A 15573-nucleotide genomic window follows, 5' to 3' on the forward strand; every position below is an offset into this window, starting at 1 on the left:
CATCACCCGGGAGGCTGCTGGAGTCACCCGGTCCCCTCTAGCACCTGAGGCCAGGCCACGACCGGTGACGACAGACCCCGACAGACCACCTTATGGTAGCTTCAAATACTGGCGGAGAAAGTGCTGGAAATCAAGACTCTGAAATCACTTCCCCTGACTTTTCAAAGCTCCTTCCTTGTGCATTCATATCTTAGTTTGCTGTTCTTTAGAATGAGGACGAAAACCCTGAAGTCAAACAAAGAGATAAAAGAATACTCGTGATTTTAGGGCCTACGCTGAAGTCAGGATGAAAAGACAATGCAATGGGCTTAAACAGGAGCAGAGGCAAGTCTGAGACCCTAACTGTGCTAGCCATGTGGAGCCACCTTCCTCGAGGGACCAGCCAGTATGGGAGAGACACTCCACCTGCTGCAAACTAGCCCCAGAGGTGTCCGTTCTGGAGCCAACAGGAAAGGGCAAGGTGACCCCTTAAGCCTTAGGACGCGTGTGACGTTCCTGCCACAGCTCCGGGTGTCCTTCCAGGTGTGAGAGCACCTTGCAGCCCCTGCTCCGGGCCCCTCAGCGCACTTCCACTCTCCTCCATCCCTGCAGCACCAGCTCTGCCCCTGGTCTTTGCAAACTTTCACTTTCACCGTTTCCCGGAAGGCCAGACCAAGATCCCCAGGGGAAAAGTCCTGGTTCTGGAAAGGACACACGCATGATGCTCTCAGAGGGACCGAGCCCAAGAGGCTGCGGGCTGATGTGCTCCCCTGTCACTCAGAGCCCTAAAGATCCATTCGGGAGGGACCCAGCGTGACTGAGTGAAGGAACGATTCCTTTTTTCTTCTGAGACAGGACCTGTAGCTTCGTGAGCGCTGCTGAGCCCCACGGGGCGCAGGAGTGACCCTGGAGGCCAGAGCCGGGCTGTGTGCGGGTCCTGCCATGGGCCACTCAGGGGCTGAGAAGGGAAAGCATGCACGGACCCCGGGGGGGTCCCCGAAGAGGCTCTTCAGGGCCACGCGATAAACCGCTTTAAAATAACATGCCAATGGGCCGCCTGGGTGGCTCAGTCAGTTGAGCGCCTGACTTCGGCTCAGGTCATGATCTCGCGGTTCATGAGTTCGAGCCCTGCATCGGGCTCTGTGCTGACAGCGTGGTCTGGAGCCTGCTTCGGATTCTGTCTCCATCTCTCTCCCCCTCCCCTGCTCACTCTATCTCTCCCAAATGTAAAATAAAACAAAAACAGTTTTTTTAAATAAATAAAATAAAATAAAATAAAATAACAAACCAAGATGAACACGCCACTAAAGTGGAGTCCGAAAGGCGCTAAGTGCCACTATGAAGACACGAAGCGGACTCCGTCAACATAGATTAAAATAACTCCTGTGGCGTTTACTGGGACGACACACGCACGGAAGCCCTTCCCTCCCATGGGATCCCACCCAGACCTTCAGAGCGGCGGTGCGGGGTGCTGGCCCGGGCTCCCAAACTCCACTCCGTGAGGGTTATGAGTTTCCAGGACTCTGTCTCTATACTAATTTGGGAATGAGCCATTACCCTTCATAAGATCTTTTTATTTTTGATGAAATCATACCGTCACTTAACTTTTCATATTTTTTATTTATTCTCTTAAATGGGTGGCAAGGACTCTGACAGTAGCCCGACCAAAAACAACAACAACAACAACAAACAAAACAAAACAAAACCCTAAATAAATTTGTTAATCAAAAGGTGCTCTTTCAGGGCGCCTGGGTGGCTCAGTTGGTTAAGCATCTGACTTCGGCTCAGGTCACGATCTCACGGTCCGTGAGTTCGAGCCCCACATCGGGCTCTGTGCTGACAGCTCGGAGCCTGGAGCCTGCTTCGGATTCTGTGTCTCCCTCTCTGTGACCCTCCCCCATTCATGCTCTGTCTCTCTCTGTCTCAAAAATAGATAAAGATTAAAAAAAATTAAAAAAAAAAAGGCGCTCTTTCAAAAATGCTTTTGAAGTGAATGAATCTGGAGTTGAGCTCAGCGTGCTCCGGCCATAGTGGTGATTAACCACCCAACGTTTCATCTCCAAATCCGCTGCTACCTCTCATCTCACCTCAGACGGGACAAGAGTATGTCCTGGAGGAGACTCAGCATTTCAGGGGGCTTATTACTTGTAGCTCTGAATGGGAGGGAGGCCAACCATCTAAACTCAGCCGAATGGGGGTTTCTAGGACCTGGGGCTCGGTAAGAACCTGCAGCCAAGGTGGGAAGTGTTCCCAGAACCACCCCCTTCCTTTCCACATAAGCCCTGTCTGGGCACCCAGCGTCTCTTCTCTGCAGACCTTCCCCAAAGCGCAAGGCTCTCTACCGTCCTTCCTTCCTGTGCACCCCCCCACCCCCGAGATTGAGTCTCTTCTAGAAAAAAGGCTACCGACAGGGAAAGGTTACATTCAGCCTCAGATCTCTGATAAGGGCGGTTGCTGGGTCTGGATTTACTCTGAATTGGGGATGGCCGGAGATCACGAAACAAATTCTTTCCACCCCAAATCTAAGGGAGCCAAGGTAGCTACGGTCCCTCCCACTCATCAAAACTCCTGAGAAGCTTCCTCTTCTCATATTCTTCAGGTCTATCACCCAGCACAGACCACAGGAGAAGTACTTCTCCCTTCCGACCACGTACTTCTGCACAAAAAGCCTGTTCACTCTGGTCAAATGCTTCGAAACGACGCAAGGATCCTTCAGTTACTCAAAATCTGTTTTGGGCTAGTTCAGAAAGTACCGCATGACACTAAATCAAATCCAGGAGTTCACCGCCTAGAACTCCTTTACAGCTTTACAGCTTAGAAAGCAATCTGAAATATGTTATCTTATTTGCTCTTTTCAACAGCCCCACGAGAGAGACGCAATAAATGTTATAATCCTCAAATGCCACACAGCGTGAAAATGTTTGTGAACCAGAAGGCCTTGCACATACGCGAACGCTCGTTTCGCCTACGAGGAAATCGGAGAAGGTCTGTGACCTGCCCCAGGTCACGGAGTCAAGGGGCATGCCAGGGCTCAAACCAGGGCCTCTTGGCTTAGCTCTCCTACTTCGCCGTCTGTCCTGGCCTCACAGGGGCGATCTTCTTCTGCACGGAGGAAAGCTGCCATGCGGACGCGACCGCCTAACCCACCCGGCCAGCGTGGAAACGTGTGTCACTGGAGACGAGGCAGAAGGATCTAGATCGTTCAGCAGAACTCACTACCGTTCCCATAAGACGAATTCAGCGTCCTCACCTCCGCCTGCAGCACCAAACACACCTTCAGGATCTCTGGAGAAGACGAGGGGTCGACGGGCAAAACCGACAGGGGCTCAAGCAGCCGCTGGGGCCCATGTGTCAGTCACAACCGATTAATACGGAGAGACAAAGATCAGTCACAAATACCCCTTGTTCGAGCGGACGCGGGTGTCCGTCCCCTAGAGGGGGTTCTTCCCCACAAACGTGGTCCTGTGCCACGTGGTTTATCCCCTGGGAAATACACGCCACCTAGGAGGCCTTCTCTGACCCCGCTTTGATTACCTGGGAAACCAACACCGGAGCGCTGAGACAATCTGAAATGGAAGACTTTCTGCTTGCTGCCACGCTCACTCCTTCCCACAATCACCTGTCACACAGTTATCGAAGGCTCAGTGCGCACAGCTTACCGCTGAGCAAAGCAGACACAGTCCCTGCCTGTGCGCGGCTTACAGCCTAGTGTCACCGTTCCCGTTCCCTGGTCTTCGGGACCCTTCCCTCGCTCCCCAAACAGACTGCACACTCTTTGTGGGCAGGAGCCGCGTCCTTCAATTTTCTGAAACGCCCGTCTGGCGTCTCATGCTAGACCCTACACGGCACGTGGACAAACTATAAGAGAAACCCTGACGCCACAATCTGGAGCATTCCTTCTGCTCAATCCCTCCAGTGCGGTGTAAAATCATGAATTATTTAAAATCCAGAGTCTTGAACCTGAGATGTCAAAGGCACAGCAGAATGAGCCCGCAGCCTCGGGGGTGAGATCGGATACAACGGGAGATACCTAACGGGGTAGAGAGCGGAGGTGGGGGCAGAGGTGAGGAATGCTCTCAGCCTGCAAAGGTACCTTATCCCCCAGGAGAAAACAGTGCTTTACTACAGAAGCTAGTGTTGGCCCCAAGACTGTTAAAAAGTGCAAAGGGAGGGGCGCCTGGGTGGCTCAGTCGGTTAAGCATCCGACTCTTAATTTCGGCTCAGGTCCTGATCTCACGGTTCGTGGGATCGAGCCCCATGTTGGGCTCTGCTTGGGATTCTTTCTCTCTCTCTCGCCCTCGACTGTCTGCCCGTCCCCCACGCTCAAAAATAAATTAAAAACAAATAAATGACCCTTAAAAAAAAGTGTAAAGGGAACACTGAAAGGCATCTTCACCTACTGTCAAAAGGAGAGACTAACACCACATTCCACGGGACCAAGTCATAAACCCTGTTAGCGTGTGGCAAGCAGAAGAGCCTGGGCCTGACAACCTGCATCGGAGCTCAGACTCTGCCACTGGTCCAGCAAGATGGCACTGGGCAAGCCACGTATCCTTCCCGAGCCTCAGTGACCCCCTCTGTTAAACGGAATCACATCCAACTTGTCTGCCCCTCAGAAACGCCGTGGGCCCAGATGAGATATGTCCTACGAAAACTCTTAGGAAGATGTCCTGCGCTGTATGAATCCTGACAAGACTACGAGGAGACACAGGCTCCCAGAGGGGCATCTCGCGTTAGCCCGGGAACCGTCGTGGCCTCTTTCTTTGCCCCCCGTAAGCCTGGGTTTCCACCTGATCACATCCCCGATTTCTAAGAAATCACTCACCATTCAAATCTCACAAAAGGCAGGTGCACGAATTTCCAAACTCCAGCAGGAGGAACAGAGAAGGCGGCAACCATGTCACCTCCCTGCCCCGACGCACCTCGGGCCTCCCTTTACAAGAGGCCAACAACAAGGGGAAGGGGCACACGCCTTATGTCCTTTGCGGCTGGCCGCCTTCTCCCCCCACCGCTGCCAAGTCAGGTCCCGGGCTGGGGGACTGCTGAGCTGATCTGATGCTGAACTGATCTAAACAGGACTCGGGGACGACACACAGAGGAGTGTCTGGGAGGGACAGATTATACTCAGGCCGCGTTCCACAGCCAAAAAGAAATTACTATTAGCATGGATAATCAAAGGTTAACTGGCCTGAAAACACCACCGCTCCCTGCCCTTCCCTGCCGCTCCGCTCACACGGCCTCCAGGCCAGTGCTCAGTCCTGCAACCACCCATCTCCATCCAGTTAGGATGTGTGCAGCACCCACACTGCAGGCCTCTGTCAAGATTCTTAAGGAGAAAGCGTTGGGGGGGGGGGGGGGGCGGCGGGCAAACGCCTCACAAAGTTGTAAACTGCGGTGGTAACCAGTGAAGCAGAGGCCGGTGGGGGGTGGGTCCTGGGCTCAGACTCCAAGGCCCAGCGCCTCTGCAGGTTAGGCCTGAGAGCCCACAACTCCTAGGCAGAGGAAAGGCCCATCCTGCAGAACCAGGCTTTTTAAAAACGGCTTAGAAGATCAAGCCTAGAACGTGCGCCCGTAAGCAGGACTCCAATTAAACCCTAAGCCTGCAGAGCAAGAGATTCTAATGTGCCCTGTGCGTTTGCCGGGCCATTATCAGCCACTGGCAAAAATCCAGACCTGTATGGGTGCAAAGGGTGTTTCTGTCCCATCAGTCAGGCCTGCAACATCCTCCTGGTTCTAGAAATGGAATCCACCCCATCACCAAGCCCCACCATTCCGTAGCAACCAGCAGGCGGAGGCCCACGCCCCTGCAGGGCCCTTCCCCCAGCAGCTCAACACCTAAAGCCAGTCCCAATCCACCCTGGGGACTCACGTGACCAGGCTCGTGTCGCCTCCCGCCCCCTAAACTGGCGTGTTAGGGGCTCAAAATCAGCCTGTAGCAAGGCAAAAGTCAAAGGCTGATGGGAGCACGGCCCCTCTTTCTGCTCTCCCAGCTCTGCTGTCTATTGCTGGTAGATTAAAAAAACACGGAATCAGGACGCGGACACACACACACACACACACAGAGAACATAAACACACAGACAGGTCCGGAGGGTCCCCAGAGACGGTCGCTCCCACCCCGACCCGGGCTTTGCAACCTTTTATCCAAATGCAACACCCACCCTCCCAGCCTTTCCTTAAGAAAGTGTTGAAAAGCACATCATCCGTAAACCTACCTGTCTATGCTCTGGGGCAACCTTACACTCATGGTTCCTCAGCGCGTCCGCGCCGCCAGGGTCCTGCAGTGTGGACGTCGGGATCGGGGCCGAATCGGCTGCGATGGTTAAGAGAGGCGGGAGGAGGGCCTCCCCGCTCGCGGCCGGATGGTCGGGTGCCGTGCGCTGGGCTCTCAGGACCCCGGGAACTGAGGCTCCACTCTACTCGCACCGGCCAGCATGCTGTCCTTTCTTGGCCCCCGGTCCCCTCCCCCGCCGTAGGGAAAAGAAAAAGAAGAAGAAAAAAACCGAAAGAAAAAGAGGAAAAACTGTGACCTTCTCAGAAAACAAACCCCCGACCGCAAATCTCTTCACGGCTGGCGCTGCGGGCTCCGGCGCGGACCGCAGGAAGAACGCGCCCCCGGCATGTCGGCGCTCACCGCGGAGAGCGGGCGCGGGCCCCCCGGGCCCCCCGCCGGCCAGCGCCGCGGGCCGCGGCCACAGGGACCCCAGCCGGGCCGGGCCCCGCCGCCGCCACCGTGCAGCGGCGTGCGCGCCGCGGCGGCCGCTCAGGTCCGGCCCGCCGCCGGGACCGCGCTTACCAACGTCCTTGGAAAAAGGGAAAAAAAGCAGCCTTTCCGTGAAAGGTCTGGAAATTCCTCAATGGGCCGCTGGCGCACGGCGAGCGCGCGAGCGCGCGCCTCCCCGGCAGCGCGGCGCCCCCTCCTCACGCCCGCCGGACCCCCGGCCTCTCCGCGCCGCCGGCCCGCGCCCGCCGCCAGCCGCCGGCCGCCATCAACCGCGGCCGCCCGCCTGCGGCCTCCTCCGCGCCGGCCCGCGGCCGCCCGGCCCCGGCTCGTCTCGGCCCCTGCGCCGCCCGCCCGCCCGCTCGCCCGCCGCGGCCTCGCCTCCCGGCCCGGCGCGCGCGGAAGGCGGCTCGGCGGCTCCTTCCGGGCCCTTCCCCCTCGGCGCGCCGCTCCTCGGGCGCAGGCCCGGCCGGCCGCCCGTCCGTGCCCGCGCCGCCCCCTTCGGCCCCGCTCCGCCGGCGCGGCCCGCAGGCCCCTCCCCCGGCCCCTCCCCGCTCCGCGTTCTCCTCCCCGCTCCCCTCCCCCCTCTGGGCCTTCCCCGCCCCCCCCCCCACGCCCGTCCTCCCTCCCCTCCTCCGGGCCCTCCCCCAGCCCCTCCCCCTCCCTCCTCCGGGTCCGCCTCTCCGCTCCCCTCCCCCGCTCTCCTCTCTCCCCTCCTCCGGGCCCTCCCCCACTCTGGCTCGTCCTCCCCCACTCCGGGCCGTCCTCCCCGCTCCCCTCCTCCCGGCCCTCCCCGCGCTCCACCCCCCCCTCCGGCCCCTCCCCCTCCCCCCGCGCCCCGCCGCCCCTCGCGCGCCGCCCTCTCTCCGCGCGGCCTAGCCGGCCTCGGGCGCGTCGGGATCCCCGGCTTTTCCCGGCCCGGCCCGCCGGCTGCCCGGCCCCGGCCCTGGCTCGCCGAGTCGGCGCGCGCCGCCCCCTCCCCCTTCTCCCGCCCGGGGCGCTCCCACCGCCGCTGCTCACCCTCTCTCCACCTCTGACCTCATCTTATTTTCCAAAAATCTGTGCGGCCCTTCTTCCTGGGTGCCGGGAGCTCTTTAGCCTGTTCCCGGTGTCCGTGACCTTCCTACCCCCGACGCCCCCCCCCCCCCCCCCCACCTGGGAGGCAGAGACCTTTAGCTCTTCCCGCTCCCCTGCGTTTGGGCACCTTGGTGCCAGCCCTGGAGCGTTTTTGAACTCGGTGGAAGAGCCTTTCAAGGACAATTCTATCTTTACAACCCCTCTCGCAGAATCACGGTGCCTCAATCTTTCCCAGTAACATGACATTGGTCAGAGGGCCCCTGGCATTACCGTTAAAAATAAGATAAAAAGGAAACTTTTCCATCGGGACTGGGGAATGCTCTCTGTCTTCCGGTCTAGGTAAGTGCTACTGTAGAACACCCCGCGGGCAGTGTGTTCCCTCCCTCCCACACCACCTTGATCGTTGGGGGGCGGGGGGGGGGGGCGGGGAATACACGCACGGTGCACGTGTGCTTACCCACACATCCATGAGCAGTGTGGAGGGAGCCGTGTGGACTGACCCCAGCAGCGTTACCAGTTAGCACGAGGAAAGACGAGTAAGCATTGGCTGACGATTAGAATAACCCAGGAGCTTCCCCTAGATGATACCCAAGTACAAGTTGACAATTAAAAGAAAGACCTGCTGCCTTCACCCGTCTTCACCACCTCCCAGGTCAGAACTCCCCAAGACGGGTGGTCTGCCGGCATCTGAAGCGCCACGGTCCAAATTGCTGCTGTCCTATTGTTTATTCCTTTCCCGTTCTACCTGCGAGGATGATGCTCCCGAATGTGGACACTTCCTCTGTGCTGATAGACCAACCAGTGGTCGCCAGACAAGTCCTATCGTGCTTTCTGAATACATGCGACATTTTAAAAACAATGGTGTACATGCAATTTTATTACATACCCTATAAAACACGCCCTAGAGTAGGAATACGCGAAGATCGAAATATAGATGAAGTGCATTTTTAAAATCATACTTTTTTAGTGAAAGGTATTGGCTGTCTTAACTGGAAGAGATAGTTGTCAAAGAGGTAGATTAAAGTAGAGGAAGAGCATCCTTGGTTGCATTTATTAAATTAGGACTCGTTTTCCAGTCCGTTCACCACGATACAAAGGTTTTCATTGAAATCCAGTCAGCAAATGTACATTTTAAGTCAATGAGTTGTTTGGTATTTGATTGAAAGGTACTGCGTTTTGTATTTTTAACAAATGGGTCCAAACCTACTAAGAAAGTTCATTTAGGTTTTTAAAACAGATTTTAAAATTCTGTTTCTTAGTTTTTCAAGCGTGCAGACAAAAGTTTTACAGGTGACGGGGTGCCTGGCTGGCTCACTAGGTAGACCATGCAGCTCTTGACATTGGGGTCATGAGTTTGAGCCCCGCATTGGGCATAGGGTTTACTTGATTTAAAAAATATATATATATGTATGCATATATATATGTGTGTATATATATATATATATGTATGTTTTACAGGTAACACATTGTTTTTGATAAATAAATTTTATTGTTTTATGTTTATTTATTTTGAGAGACAGAGAATGTGAGTGCATGTTCGTGGGGGAGGGGCAGAGAGAGGGAAAGAGACAATCCCAAGCAGGTTCTGCGCTCAGCATAGAGCCTGACGCGGCCTCTTTCGCAGGACTCTGAGATCATGACCTGAGCCAAAATAAAGAGTCAGACACTTGACTGACTGTGCCACTCAAGCTCCCCGATAAGTAAATTTTAAAAATCACAGTGTTGGACCCATATGTAGTCGTGCATTTTCAAAATGCTTTCCCCATATGCATGACGTTCTTTAGCAAAGCAATGCCTTTCTCACTCATTAATAGACTGCCCTGTTCACTTTGAAGGAACAGATTAAGTGGATTTTTTGTTGTCGTTGTTTGGTTTGGAACACAAGTGTTAGTCCACTCTTGCCTCTTGCCGGCCAGTCCTCAGCATAGGACGCTGTCACATAAAAACGGGTATCTCTTCTGTGTTCAGTATCTCTTGTGGGGCCTTTCTCTGGAGATAACCAGTGAATCTCTGCAGAACAAGGATTTTCATGGTCATTCTCCGTGTCTTTCCTAAGAATTGTCAAGTTTGTAGCAATTAACAGGCCTGTTTTTGTCTGGCGGATGGCGTTACGCGATGGAGAAAATGGAGGTCTAAGCTGTGGGTGGCATTACTGTTCGTTCCTGGAAACATCCGACACGCTGCCGGGAGAGAGCTCTAGGTCGATCCCTGTGTTAAAGACAGGTTTTAGTAAAGCTTAGACAATTGTGTTTGCTACAGTTAAATACTACTGTGCACGCACTCTTAGACGTTTTCCTCTTGCACACCTGAGCATCTCTTGGTACACTCCACTTTGAAGTCTATGGGGAAGAGGGTTGGGGGGGGGGCTTCAGCAGAAGAGAGTTCCTTCGAGTTAGCTGGCCACTTAAGTGAATTGCAACTCTTGATTTAGAAACAAGACCTAGATTAGACCCAAGACAGACTGCGTTGTAGGGGATCTGGAAGCAGCGGCTGGTTAATGGAAAGAGCACTAGACTAGGAGTCCAAAGAACTGAGTTTTTTGGGGGGACTGTGTCCCTTTTCAGCTCTGGGACCGCTGTTTGCAGGTCGTAAGGATAGAGTAAGTTCAAGCACGGGCTCTGTAAACTGTAGCGTGCTGGACAGAAAAATCAAAATAGACATTAAGAAGCGATGTCTTGAGTTGACGTAGTCCTTTTAACTCCCCCCCCCTCCCCAGAACTCTATGAATAAATGAATCCTTTCCTCTGTCCAACATCCTGTGGGGTGGGGAGGGCATTCGTTCTTATGCTGCTTTCATTCATTTATACTTAAGAAAACTAGGAAGGGCACAGACAGGTTGTAGGTGGTTAGCAAGAAGTTTCATTAATTTGATAAATTGAAGCTAGAATTCATACTTCCTCATCTTTAGGCGTGAGAAGCAGAGGAAAACACAGGTATGGGCGGCTCCTATTTGCGGGGAGGGATTCTAGAAACTTAACGCTTGACTGAGTGGCGCAGGGAGAGTAGTGATACAGAGCCCCGAATGGTTCGGAGTGAGTTCTAGAGAAACAGCTTCTCATTCACAGGCAGACATCCCCAGACCAAAGCAGGTGTGTCCTAGAGAGTGACAGCCAGGTCACTCCAGGTTGCAGCCATTCTCCTTCTGAATACAACATCACCACTGAAGGCCCCAGTGCCACTGTTTATTGGAGATCTTTTATCCTTCTTGTAGCCCTTCTCCACTGGGAAGGGGATGTGGAAAGGCTGGCTTAGTTAAGGTGTCGTTTAGCCCTAAGGCGGAGACTTATTTTCTGGCTGATTTAGATTTCTCTAGAATGCTTTTGGGTAGACAGGATAACCAGTAGTTAACCCGTGTTATACACCCCCTTTGAAGGCCACTCAGTATTCTGTTCGTTCAACCTGTTGAGTTCCCGATCACATTTTAATATGAAGTGATAACCATACCCCACACATATACAGTGCTTGCTGTGTGAATACCATTCTAAACAGACTGTCAATATTAACCATTAGATCCTCTCAAGCAACCTTTTGAGGTGCTTACCGTTACCCCTTCTTTTCAGATGGGAATCTGAGGCCCAGAGAGGTTGAATGACTTGCTTAGGGTCACAGAGCTGGGAACCCAGGCTGTCTGTCTCCGGAGTCTGTGCTTAACTGTCAACCACACCCCCTCAATGTTGTAGGCACGGTGCCAGCACTGGAGGAAAAGATGAAACCAAAGAACGGTGCGGAGGCAGGAGGTTCTCAGAAGATTAGAAGGGTGCAGGCTTACTGCGGGGACACTGGCGAGGGTGTTGCTGGAAGTCCGGGTCCGTCTGCACGGTCCTCTTTCCCACGGGGCGGTGACCAGCAGATCTCACCTTCCTGCTCTCAGTTCTGTGTCTCCCTTTCTAATGTCCCTTGATGCCTTGAGATGCCACCCCCAGAAGTTCGGCCCTTCATGGTTTCTGAAGATCTCAAGGCATTTAGTGCAGAAGGGGCTTCTCACCTTAACTCCCACCGTGGGGAGGTCTGTGCTGCCTGGGGGGGGGGGTCACCTCTGGGTGTGCACTCCAGCCTCCCAAGCTTGGTACCTTACTGTCTGTGGTTACCTTAGAAACCAACTCTCTCCCAACCAACACCTCTGGTAGCTGAGACGAGCTGAATAGCAGGGAAGGTGCCAAGATCCATTGTAAAGGAAAATGTGTGAAAGAAAACCAGTTTTAGATTGAAGGCTAATATTTCGGGAAGCTGGCTGTGTACGTGTGTTATTTTTTCCCTCTGAATAAGGAAAAGTTCCCAGGATCAAAAGTGAGCTACAAAAAAAGGTGAGAGGCCAAGGGGAAGATAATTTTTTAAAAACCGCCCGAAGCTTGCTTTAAAAACTGAAAATGTTCTTAAATTTAAAAAAGAAATTGCTGACATATAATCAATTTTTCATATTTAAAATGTGCAACTTGAGGGGTTTTGACACTTACACACCCATGAAACAATCACCACAGTCAGGGTAATGAGTATGTTGATTACCTCTAAGGTTACTTTTTGTTCATTTCTGATTCTTGCCTGCCAGCTCCTTCCCACTGGACCCCCACCCCCCACCCCTCCGAGTTCCTGGGCAATCTGGGATCTGCTTTTTGCCCCAGTAGATTAGTTTGCATCTTTTAGAATTTATATAAATGAAATCATACAGTATGTATTCTTTTCTGCATGACTTCTTTTACTCAGCATATTTTCAGGCTCATCTATATTGTTGAGTACATCAGTTTATTGCTGAATGGGACTTTTCTTTTTTCTCTTAGGTTTCTTTCTTTTCTTTTAAGTTTTATTTATTTAAGTAATCTCTGCACCCAACGTAGGGCTTGAACTCATGACCCCAAGATCAAGAGTCACATGCTTCTCCGACTGAGCCAGCCAGGTGCCCCTAAAATTTCAATTTCAAATTGCTTACTGCTAGCACATGGATCTATAGTAATTTTTGTATGTATTGATCTTATATCTTACAATCTTGCTAAAACCACTCATTCGTTCTAGTAGGTGTTTTGTAGATTCCATAAGATTTTCTGTATGGATGAGCATGTTGTCTGAGAATAAAGACAATTTTCCTCCTTCCTTTCCAGTATGCATTCCTTTCATTTCCTTTTTCTTGTCTTACAGCACTAGCTAGAACCTCCAGAACAAAGTTGATAGAACTAGTGAGAGCATGCATTCCTGTCTTGTTTCTGATCTTTGGAGGAAAGCAATTGATTTTACACCATTAAATATGATGTTATCTTGTAGGTTTTTCCTAGGTGCTCTTCTATCAGACTGTGGACGTCCCCATTTATTCCCAGTGTGCTGAGAGTTGCTTTTGTTTGTTTTTTGTTTCTGTTTTGTTTTGTTTTAAAATCAAGAATAGATAGATGTTCGTTATTTTATCAATTTTTTTTTTTCTGGATTGACTGAGATGATCATATGGTTTTTCTTTTTTAGTTGTTTGATATTGTAGATTTTCAACGTTGAACCAGCCTGGAATTTCTGGGATACACCCCACCTGGTTGTGATGTTAACCTTTTCTTTATGATTTGATTTGATTTGCTAAAATTTCGTTAAGAATTGTTACATCTATGTTCATGAAAGATATTAGTCTGTCGCTTTCTTTTCTTGTGACGCCCCATCTGGTTTTGAGTCATGCTGGCTTTGTAGAACAAGTTGGAAAGAATTTCTTCCTCTTCAATTTTCTGAAAGGGTTTGTGTGGAATTGGCATTATTTCTTCTTTAAATGTTTTATAGAATGCCCCGGTGAAGCCATTTGGACCTGGAATTTTCTTTGTGGGAAAGTTTTTAACTACAAACTCAATCTTTGTGTTAAAAAAAAAAAAAAAAGACAGGAAAAGGTACGCTACTCAAAAAAAAGTAGAAGTGGCTACATTAATTTCAGACAAAGCAGACATCAGAGATGATGAAGGAGTCCATATTCCAAGAAGCCATGACAATCCTATGTGTGTGCATCTGAAACAGAATATCAAAATATGTAAGGCAAAAACTGATGCAACTGTGAAGAGAGATATATTAATTCAGTATTATAGTTGAAGACTTTAACACTCCTCTGTCACAAATGGACAGATCCGGCAGGCGTAAAATCAGTAAGGACAGAGTTGAACTCAGCAGCACCATCAATCAGCTGGATATAATGGACATCTACACACCCCTTCATCCAGCAACAGCAGGTACCACATTCTTCTCAAGCTCACATGAGACATTCACCAAGGTAGACCCCCTTCTGGGCCATAAGACACCCTTTAACAAGTTTTTAAAGAGTAGAAATCATACAGTGTTTTCTCTTAAACCCCAATGAAATTAAATTAGAAATCAATAATTGACAGATAGCTAGAAATCCCCAAATACTTGGAAATGTAGTGGTATACTTCCAAACAACAGATCAAAGAAGAAATCTCAAGCTAAATTTTAAAATATTCTGATTAAATTAAAAAAAAAACCCAGTGTATTAAAATTTGTGGGATCCAGTAAAAACAGTGCTTAAAGAGAAATTTATAGCATTGAATACACTTTTTGGAAAAGAAGAAAGATCTAAAATCAATTATCTAAGTTTCCTCCTTAGGAAAGTAGAAAAAGTAGAGCAAATTAAGCCAAAAGTGAGCAGAAGATAAAAAATAATAAAAATTAGAGCAGAAATCGATGAAATTGAAAATAGGAAATCAGTAGAGAAAATAAACAAAACCAAATCTAGTTCTTTGAGATGCTCAATAGAATTGATGAGCCCTTAGCCAGGCTAACTAAGAAAAACACAAGTTACTAATATCAGAAATAAAAAGGCATCACTACAGAACCCATGGACATTAAAAGGATAACGAAGGAATATTATGAACAGCTATATGCCCACATACTTGATAACTTAGATAAAATGGGCAAACTCCTTCAAAAGCACAGTCTGCCAAAGCTCATACAAGAAGAAAGAAGCCATCTGAATAGGCCTGTATCTTAAAAAATGTTTTTGAACTAATAATTAATAACCCTTAAGAACAGGAAGCACCAGGCACAGATTTGCCGACTGGTATTTTACCAAACATTTATGAAAAAAATTATTACCAATTCTCTTCAATCTTTTCCAGAAGACAGAAGGAGAGGAAATACTTTGTAACTCATTCTATGAGGCCAGTCTTATCCTAATAACAAAACCACACGCATTATTAGGAAACTACAGACCAATGTCTTTCATAAACATAAATACAAAAATCCTCAACAAAATGTTAGCAAATCAAATTCAACAATGTATAGAAAGAATTATATACTGCAGCCAGGTGGGATTTATATCAGGCATCGTAGTCTGATTCAACATTCAAAAATCAATTAATGTGATCCATCATATCAGCAGCCTAAAGAAGAAAAATTATATGATCATATCAATAGGTGTAGAAAAAAACATTTGACATGAATGTAACAACCATTCATGATAAAAAAAAAAACAAAACCTCTTAACAATCTAGGAATAGAGAACTTCCTCAACTCGATAAAAGAACATCTCCAAAAATGCTATAGCTAACATCATACTTTTGGTGAGAAACTCGAAGTTTTCCCACTAAGATCAATAACATGACAAGGATGTCTCCTCTCACCACTCCCTTTCAATATTATACTGGAAATTCTAGCTAATGTAATGAGATAAGAAAAAGAAGTAAAAAGGATACAGATTGGGAAGAGGTAAATAAAACTTTGTAGATGACATGATCATCTATGTAGAAAATCAGAGTCAACAAAAAATTCCTGTAACTTAATAAGAGATTAGAGAAAGTTGCAGAAAATGAGGCTAATATGCAAAAGTCA

The 15573-nt window shown here is 49.7% G+C and overlaps 1 protein-coding gene and 1 long non-coding RNA gene across 7 annotated transcripts in view; one reads left to right on the top strand and one right to left on the bottom strand.

Moving 5' to 3' along the window:
- ARHGEF11 (Rho guanine nucleotide exchange factor 11) overlaps nt 1-7174 on the bottom strand; it is an 88357-nt gene extending 81183 nt beyond the window's left edge. For 5 of the 6 annotated variants that reach the window (XM_086693333.1, XM_086693336.1, XM_086693334.1 and 2 more), the window contains exon 1: nt 6194-7171. In XM_086693333.1, coding sequence (XP_086549459.1) covers nt 6194-6225 — 32 coding nt within the window. In that variant the 5' untranslated portion in view covers nt 6226-7171. Of the gene's footprint in view, nt 1-6193 lie in introns of all 6 variants that reach the window. The other variant, XM_086693337.1, reaches the window with a different exon arrangement.
- A 382-nt stretch (nt 7175-7556) lies between these two features.
- On the top strand, nt 7557-12860 carry LOC147572219 (uncharacterized). The gene is made up of 2 exons (XR_015246323.1): nt 7557-8115; nt 8252-12860. It is a non-coding gene; the product is annotated as an uncharacterized LOC147572219 (long non-coding RNA).
- Nucleotides 12861-15573: the final 2713 nt, after the last annotated feature.

This window comes from Puma concolor, chromosome E4 (assembly GCF_028749965.1).
Source record: "Puma concolor isolate L17-30 chromosome E4, mPumCon1.1.hap2, whole genome shotgun sequence".
Taxonomy (NCBI): Eukaryota; Metazoa; Chordata; class Mammalia; order Carnivora; family Felidae; genus Puma; species Puma concolor.